The sequence below is a fragment of the Corvus brachyrhynchos genome, unplaced genomic scaffold (assembly GCF_000691975.1).
Source record: "Corvus brachyrhynchos isolate BGI_N302 unplaced genomic scaffold, ASM69197v1 scaffold561, whole genome shotgun sequence".
Taxonomy (NCBI): domain Eukaryota; kingdom Metazoa; phylum Chordata; class Aves; order Passeriformes; family Corvidae; genus Corvus; species Corvus brachyrhynchos.
In genome coordinates, this window is record NW_008236208.1 from 28,648 (window position 1) to 37,581 (window position 8,934).

The 8,934-nt window shown below is 40.4% G+C and overlaps 1 protein-coding gene across 1 annotated transcript; it reads right to left on the reverse strand.

The window, feature by feature from the left end:
• Positions 1-2,396: 2,396 nt before the first annotated feature.
• LOC108448503 (zinc finger SWIM domain-containing protein 6-like) lies at positions 2,397-4,612 on the reverse strand. The gene is made up of 2 exons (XM_017741644.1): positions 4,534-4,612; positions 2,397-3,259 (listed from the first exon to the last, which is right to left on the reverse strand). Exons 1-2 carry the CDS (start codon positions 4,610-4,612, stop codon positions 2,397-2,399), a joined length of 942 nt encoding a protein of 313 aa, XP_017597133.1.
• Positions 4,613-8,934: the final 4,322 nt, after the last annotated feature.

Sequence of the window (8,934 nt, forward strand, 5' to 3'; positions counted from 1 at the left end):
CAATCCAGAGGCACTTATATAGTATACCAGCTTGTTAACTCTTAAGTGGCTTAAAACTTATCAAAGTGCATTTCTGCTTCTACATAATTAGACTACATTGGCAAGCTTCTACTAGTTATGTTATGATTAAAGAATTCAGAGTTCACCCTCCCTTCTCCGGGTCTTATCTGCACAGCTGCACACCCTCAAACTCCCTTCTTGTTCCCAGGCCTGTTTCTCACACAGGGATTTTCTCATGGAGACAGTTTCTCACACTAACCTTTGCTTGTAGGCCTATTGCTTGTACAGTTCTTTTATTGATCCCATAATTCTATCAATGATCCATGTCCCTGATCCTTTAACCATTTTGCAACACATGGTCACCCAAATAATCCACCGAGTGGAAATGTGCTCCCACACACTCTTCCATCCCACCAGGGATGGCTTATGGTTCATTGTATAGACCACACATTTTCAATTGCAGGCAGCACTTGGTCCCTCTGACACACCAAGTCTTCCTCCATGAGCAAAGGAGCTGTTGCAATTGTGAACACTACTGTTCCTCAGCAGATTTTTGAGGAACAAAACATTTCTTTCTTGGTCATATTGATTATCACCATAATGTACCAAATTTGCAAGCTGGGCTTTTAAGATCTATGAACTACCCATACATAATTTAACTCCAGAAACAGACACCATAAAGGAGGCAGAATCAACTTTCAAAAAACTAATTTTAATCAAAACAAAAAAAAACACCTGTTATCAGTAACAAGTTTATAAAACAGTGATTTAGTTACATAAATAAATTGATATCATTGTATCAAATCTTAATTAATTTCAACTTCATGAGCATGTTTACATGGGTAATGAAGTACAACCTTTTTACCTATTATAATAAATAAAATGGAGAGCATGAAATAGTTTTTCTAAACAAAAATACCTACAAACATACCTCTAGCATGTTCTCTAATGAAGGGAACGAGAGACACTGGACAACTTTTGCACCAAAACAAAAACTATTTTAAAAAGCACAAAGATACAGAACCATCAGCTAAAGCAAAGACACGATACTGTAATCAAAGTTGGTCTTTAATAATATAATGAACAGTTTGGTAGTTAGATCTCCAGTTTGGTTAATTTAAAGCATTAAGACAAGGCAAGATAGAAGGCTGCTTTTGTTTGAGCAATTCTAGAGAAAATAAAATATATTAAAAAATTGAACGGAAAAGTAGAACAGTCATACCTACACAACTTTCTGTCCTGCACAAAGTCAAAATACCTATGCAGAATATATATTATATATATATATATATTTGTGCACAAAGGTTAGCTTATTGTTAGCTCACTGCAAAGGCGTAATGTATCACGTCAATCATTTTGCATTTTGTGTCAAAAATGATATTTATTTAGGCTTCCTAGGCTAGGAGGCACAAACTCCAATTCTGGCATACTGTATTCATAATGCTAAGGCTTGCTGCTCTGGCTGTGTATTTTTTGTTGTCCCTCTTTACTATAGTGCCTGTTACAAGCATGTGTTTATGTGTGTATACATATATATACATGCATACATACATATATATATATATATAAAACTTCCCCCAGTAGGTATCATTCCAACCATGCAATCCAAAAGATGGCTCTGAATAGATGCCTAGCATATAGTTCACCACCTGAGCTAACCCTGAAGCAAGGCGCACTTTAGTCCTTCTGATAGTTTTTTTTTTTGTTTAAAACCAAGCTACTGCAGCTTCAAGTATTTTGCATTACATAGATTTTTTTATAAATTAGTTAATGTTATATTTTTCAATATTCAGACATATACTATAATATATATACAGTACAATAAATGCTCTCATTCTTTTTTTAATTTTTTTGATAAATCCCTGAGAATGTATGTTGACAGTCGCTAAGTTTCCACATGCACAAGCATTGTGTGCCATGCTTCTGGATGAACAGCACTGCAAAGCCACGTGGTCAGCCTTTAACTATTAGTATTTCATTTGTTGGTTTGTTTAAATATGCTGAAATGTAAGGATGAGTTACAAAGGAGTAAAGCTGAATCCATTCGAGGTACTTATCACAGGATGGAGGTGTTTTGTTTGGTTTTTAAAGCCATTGTATGTTTTGTTTGAGGCTGTGAACATATACAGAAAGAACAGGAGAGTGATGTGGGCTTTTGCCACTTGACAACATATACTCAGTGTAAACCAAACCTTTTTTTAACCTCTCTCTCACACAAAACAGAAAAAAGGAAAAAAATTTAAACACACAAACTTTCACAACATGACAGTTTAGTTTTCAAACTCAGCATAACTATACACATATAATACCAGTGTGGCTTTGTTTCTTTAAGTTCAAAAGGATACAAAGGCAGGCTCAAGTAAAAACAAACAACCTCCTCCCTTCACGCATTTTCATCAACCAAACCGCTCACGAACCAACATCATCAGTTTCTTTTTGCCTTTGTAGATTTGTTTTAGGTTATCAATAAACTGTGTAAACTGGATGTGTCCATCATGAGCCATTAAGAAGGTCTCTCGGGCCTTGGTGAGGAACTCTATAAACTCACTATAGTGTCGTGGGCTGATGTGAGTGAGACGTGAATGAGTTGTATTAATGTAGGCTCCGATCGTGGCATCCAAGAGTTGTCTTAAAGGGGCTTTGTCCAGTGACATGAGCTTACCAGAGTTCCTCCTTCCATGAAGTCCCACCATGCCAGGAGTGGTCAAAGTACACCTACGCAAAATGTCTGACAGTACTGTTGCACACTTGACACTTTTGACCACCAGAGGTATTATAGCTGCTAGCTCATTTTTCCCAAGGGAGTGGCTGAGCGCACATGCCCAGAGAACATCATTAATGGCAGGGTGTGTGTCCTGATTGTAACTCAGGTTGAGATGCGTTATGGCCAAAGTGGCCAGCTTATAGGCCCGCATAGGGTAACCACGGTGCTCCATGTATCGTGCTATAGTAAAAAGCTGTGAGTAGCTCATGCTGGTTGTAGCAGCATCTAGAACAATTTGGTAAGCGGTCTCAAAAGCTATGTGATCCTTTTCACATAGAGTGAGTGCAGAGAGGGCACAGTTTTGAGGATCCTTCATGGCACACTGTAGAGCAAGTGTTCTAGCACTGCTGGCCAGCTTCTCCTGCTGATGACAGTCCAGATGCAGATGGACAATGGTGCTGTTGGACATCACTGTTGTAGCAACAATACTAGTGGCTTCTGTTGGAGTGAAAAGTGTAAACCAGTTTTGCATTATACTATCCAGTGCATAAACACCTGGGGAGAGAAAGAAAGGATTAGGCACAACTGACAAAACCTAGCAGATATAGATATTCAGCAAAAGATTATATTCACAGTTCTAAGAGGTTGCCAGTACACTGAAGGAGACCAGCTTCAGCAAGAAAAGCTAAACCAGATAACATATCTGCAAAAGGACATTAAAACAAAGCCTAACTGTGTACACTCTAGCAATCACTGAAATGCAGATAACAAAGCCTGCAAGATAAGCTTTTATCTCCCATTGAGACAACTGAGCTGTTTTACTTGTTATCTAATACAATTTGGATAACAAGTTCTGGCTCATTTGGTCTTATCACATCACTCAAAAGCAGCCCTCACACCAAAGACTTAAAAGGCAATTTGAACTTCTTTTCTTAACATGCATCTCACAGTACAGCACATGCACAAAAGAATATGAAAGCATGCCAAATGTCTCATTTAATAGAACACCATGGCATTTAATACTAAGCACAACTTTAAAAGAAATAAAAAATCCTAACCCCTACCCTCTTCCAACAGGCTTTTCAGATACATCTTGCATCAAATTGATATACACTTGAACATAAAGATTTTTATTAGGGAAATACTCTGAGCAATATCGTAGAAAGGCTTGGGTTGCATTAGTGTTTGGTTTGCTTTGCTTTCCAGTGCAGACGAGAGGCCTGCACAATGTCATAGCCATGTAACAAAGAAGCATTACACTCTAAGCTTGGATTTACAAAGGGGCTTAAAAAAAATGAAACCAAGAAAACAAACAACAAACAATGAGAACCCCTTCATGAGATCTTGTCTGCCACACAGTGTGATGCAACCTCAGCATTTCATTCACCTGTTTTCCGGTTCATCTTCCCCAAAGCTGACAAGACAGTGCTCTCACCAGTCTTTTGGAGCCTCACCCTTCAGAGCAAGCAAAGTTGTAGCATAGTGTAACATCCCATAACCACTACCCTTTTCTCTGCTGCAGCCTCAAACCCAAACCCAGCATGGAGGGAAGAAGGGGAAATCTGGGTTATGGACGTCCCTACCTTGAAGGGGAAAGAAGTTACACTGCATTAATAAACTATTGTCTCACTTGGCCTGTGCCTATTCTATTATATGCTCAAAAAACCCACTCATCACTGACATAATTATTGTCTTCTAAAAAAGGGATTTTAAAGAGAAACAGAAGGTGGGAGATATTTGCAGAGCCTGAGTGTTGACAAACAAGATCAAGCCCTCTAAGATTAGCTGACAAAAAGGCAGGAGCCCTTGAGAAGCATCTCAGAACATACCTATTTCTGTTGCACATGTTACCAACCACCTCACCATTTCCCGTCGTCGCCAATTCAATGTTGACAGTGTCATCCGCATCACCTATTAAAACAACACAAAAAAAGTACAAATTAATCCTATTGTAAAACCAAGACAATATACCAACAATCAGGGATTTAAGTTACTCAAATACAGTGAGGTTCAAAATGGCAGCCTCTTTCCTTCTCAGCTCTGTTACGTCTTTTTAGCTGATATGTCAAAAGATTTGATAAATACTACTCAGCTGCCTTAGAAGAGCATACAGAGAGTAATTCCAACTGCAGGTCCTTCTAGGCTAGAGGAGAAAATCTGTTTTATTTGGGGAGAAGAAAAAAAACAAACAAAACCCTCACCACCCCACAAAAAAGCCCTCCTGCCTCCAACCAACAACAAAGCCCAACCAATTATCAATTATCCAAATTAAATTATCCTGTGTCTCCTCCCTCTATGTATATAAATCTTTAAAGTGGAAACATGTCAACTCCTGTTGGACAATCTAACCAATCAAATTTTTCCCCCATATGTATTTTTTGGTCATTGACTTCAACAATACACACAGGAATCAGAGTGTACTGTGATTTGACTGGCTGCTTATGCTGCAAAGATATATATATATATATACATACTGTCAGAGACTTAAATAATTCATGCCTCAAACATTGATATAAAGTTTTGCTTATTATAACAAAAACTATATAAAGAAGCTACAACCAAAGAAGCCTTCCTGATGATAGCTGACTGAGACTTTGGACTGTAAGTTAAACCACTCAGATTAGAGAAAGGGAAAACCCATTCTTTAATCATCTCAGGCCTAGGAAAAAAAAACAAGGCTGAAAAAGAAGAATGCATCCACAAGAAAGCCAAACACAGCAGAGATTCTTCCCTGGCTGAGTTTGGGGTGGGGGAGACCACAGCCCACAGAAGCCAGGTTTACACAGACTCCCCCCTGTAATGAGGTGGGGGGGAGGAGGTTTCAGGTGTAACCTCTGGTCAGAGGCAGTGAACACCCATCACATCTCCCTTACACAAACTGGCCCAGCTGTGGAACTCCCAACCCCACAGGCCACATCCACGGGACATTCATGTGAGAGGCAGCTGATACCACAGGACTGCATGTGATGCAACAAACCTGGAGTCTGTTGCAGAAGACAATGGCAAACTCCCCCCCAGGGAGGTGCCTGGGTTTTCCTACCTAGCCTGAGCATATATTAACCGATCATATTCTATGCTTTTTGGGGGGACCTTCACCACCAAGAAGACCAGATGGAGAGGATCAACGGAACATCGTTGGGATCCACGGAGTGGTGATATTTTCCTTATTCTGTCCCTGTAACTCTCTTTCTGTCCCCCCCTCATTTTCTATTTCTTTCTTTCTTTCTCTCTCTCTCCTCCTCATATTTGCTATCAAATAAAACCCATACTATTGTCACTGGAATATGGTCTCGTTTGCACCTTAATTCAGGCAGAGGCATTTCTAAGAATTTTAGTAACCGGATCATAACACACACTTCCAGACGTATCCCAATATTCTGGGGCATAAGTTATATTCTCCTCTATACTTCCAGTTGAAGGCAGCAACACTGGAAGAAAGAGACAGGCCCAGTCTATTAATATGTGGCTGCACAGCTGGTGTCATCACCATAATTTGGGGGTTTTTGATAGTGGAATGGCCTACACAGCACTGAGCATGCTGACATCAGACAGAACTCACCTTTCTCAGCAAGGGAGGAGAGTCTTTGCTCAGGAACTAGTGGGGCTCATTGGCAGGGCTTTAAACTAGATGTAAGGGGGGAGGGGGACAACAGCAGGCTTGTACCTGGGAAGCTGTGGGATGAAAGGCCAAGGTTAGAGGGATGGAGTGCAAGTGAGGGTCCTCTGGAGGTGACTCTGAAATGTGCTGGTCGCACTGGAGCACACTTGCAGTCTTATGGAGATGAGCCAGGGACTCCTGAAGTAACAGAAGCCAACAGGGAAACACCAGGGAAATATCTCAAAGAAATTAAGGGATGTTCCTCTAGGAAGGATATATGGCCAACAGCCCAGCTGAGATGCCTTTACACCAATGCACGCAGCATGGGCAACAAACAGGAGGAGTTGGAAGCCACAGTGCTGCTTGAAAGTTATGACCTTATTGCCATTACTGAAACTTGGTGAGACGAATCCCATGACTGGCGTGCAACTATCTATGGCTACAGGCTGTTCAGAAGAGACAGGGGAGGTAGGAGAGGCGGAGGGGTTGTCCTCTGCATCAAGAGGTGTATTGTGAAGTGTGGGAACAGTGCCAGACACCTGGCATCCTAACCAAGATTAGAACAAGAGAATATTAACCCTAAAGGCTCTGCTAACTTGTGTGTTTGCTGAGGATGCTGTGAAAAAATTGCTTTGGTGAAAGACCACCATATGAGTGTGTAACTTACTGTGATTGAAAACAATCACATGCATGGAATGCTTGAGACATGTTTTGTGTATTACAAAATTAGCAGAGGCCCTGAGGACCAATCAGAAGGCAGTTGTTTATCTGTAACAAAATTTAAATAAAAGGGAGCTCACATGGGAAGGAGACAAGAAGGGAAAAACTACACCTAGACCAGAGCTCAGAACAATTAACACCGCATCAGTGTGTTTTCTTCTCATTGCTGATATATTGATATTGATATTTTGATTTTTTATATTTAGATTATTTCTTACATTTAGATTTTTCTTTGCATTTGATGTCATTACCAACATTTGGTGAGCCACGAGATGCAAACATATCAAAGACGTGATACTGATGACGTGGGAATAGATCACAGATGTGATACCAACATTGGGGAACTTTTCAGTGAACCACAATCCGATGGGGGGTAAGTTGCTAGCACATCATATGAAATTAGGACAGTGGTATTCACTGGACGAAGAACCGTGGGATTGTGCAGTCTAATATCATAGGACGGGGTTTCCCAGGAGCATCGACTCTACTTAAAAGCGTTACAACAGATTGTTGTCAATGCAGAACATAAAATCTCTGACAAGCAATTAGAGCAACTTTTATTACTGGTTAAACAGCACTGTAATTGGTTTCCAAATGAGGGAAGCTTTCATGTTAAGGTATGGGAACGTGGGGGAGCATTTACGAAGATGTAGACTTAGGTTTTTAGATTCCTGATTTGGTAATAGTAACGTGGAGATTTCTCATGAGTACTTTAGAGCCCCTTCGAGTAGCTGAGGCAGGGGGTGATGAAAAGGATACTGGTAATGAACCTGATGGGGATGTGTTACTGTCAGCTCCTGTTAATCCTGAAAAGGAGCCAGACCTGTATCTTCCCTTAAAACAACGCTTAGCACAACCTTTAGAACCTTCCAATACTCTCCCTCAGGTATTTAGCGAAGAACCATTTGCACCTTATGTATCCCCCCCGCCCCCCTCCACCTGTCTTGAAAAAGGATCCATCTCTCCCTGGCAATGCTCCACAATCGCAAGCGTTTATGGCACTGGAATGCTGTAAAAGGGAAGCATTATTGGAGGGTGATGTAACATCTTTTGCTTTTCCCGTGCTATATCGACCTCACCAACCCCTGATTCATGAGGGCCTTCTTTATAAAGTTTTTAAAGAATTATGAAAATCAATACAGGAAAATGGGCTTCAGAGCTCATGTACTGTTGGAGTTGTTGAGGTAGTGAGTAACTCCTATTTAATGACCCCCTGGGATTGGTTTAATCTATTAAAGACTGTATTAACACCAGCCCAGTATGGTCTATGGAAACTTGAATATCAAGAGTTAGCTGCTGTACAAGCTATGGAAAATAAAATGAAAGGAGTGGCTATTGGAATAAATATGTTAACTGGAACAGGGCAATATATCATAGCACAAACACAAACAAAGCAGAACAGACAGTTATTTGCTCAAGCCTCTCAGTTAGCTGTACGTGCCTGGAGAAGGATTCCAGAGGCAGGAAAAAACTGGCTCATTTGCATCAATTAGACAGGGACCACAGGAACCATATGCTTCCTTTATTGATAAATAAAAATAAATCAAAGACAAATTGATAATCCTGAGGCAGCAGACACGTTACTTATGCAGTTAGCATTTGAGAATGCTAATAGTGACTGTCAAGCAACTCTTTTGGCAGTAAAGGGAAAAGCATTGGCAAACATATCAAAGTCTGTCAAAACATTGGCACTGAATCTCATTGTGCCTTGGCCCTTGCTGCCACTCTTTCACAGATACAATTCTCAAAGGAACCACTGAAATGTTTTAATTGTGGCAAGGAAGGACAAATTAGTAAAATTGCCCAGAAAAAAAGACAAAAACGAAAAGACAAACCTCTGTCGACACTGTGCCCTTGATGTCACAAAGGTTATCATTGGAGCAATCAATGCAAATCAAAATTTGACTCTTTC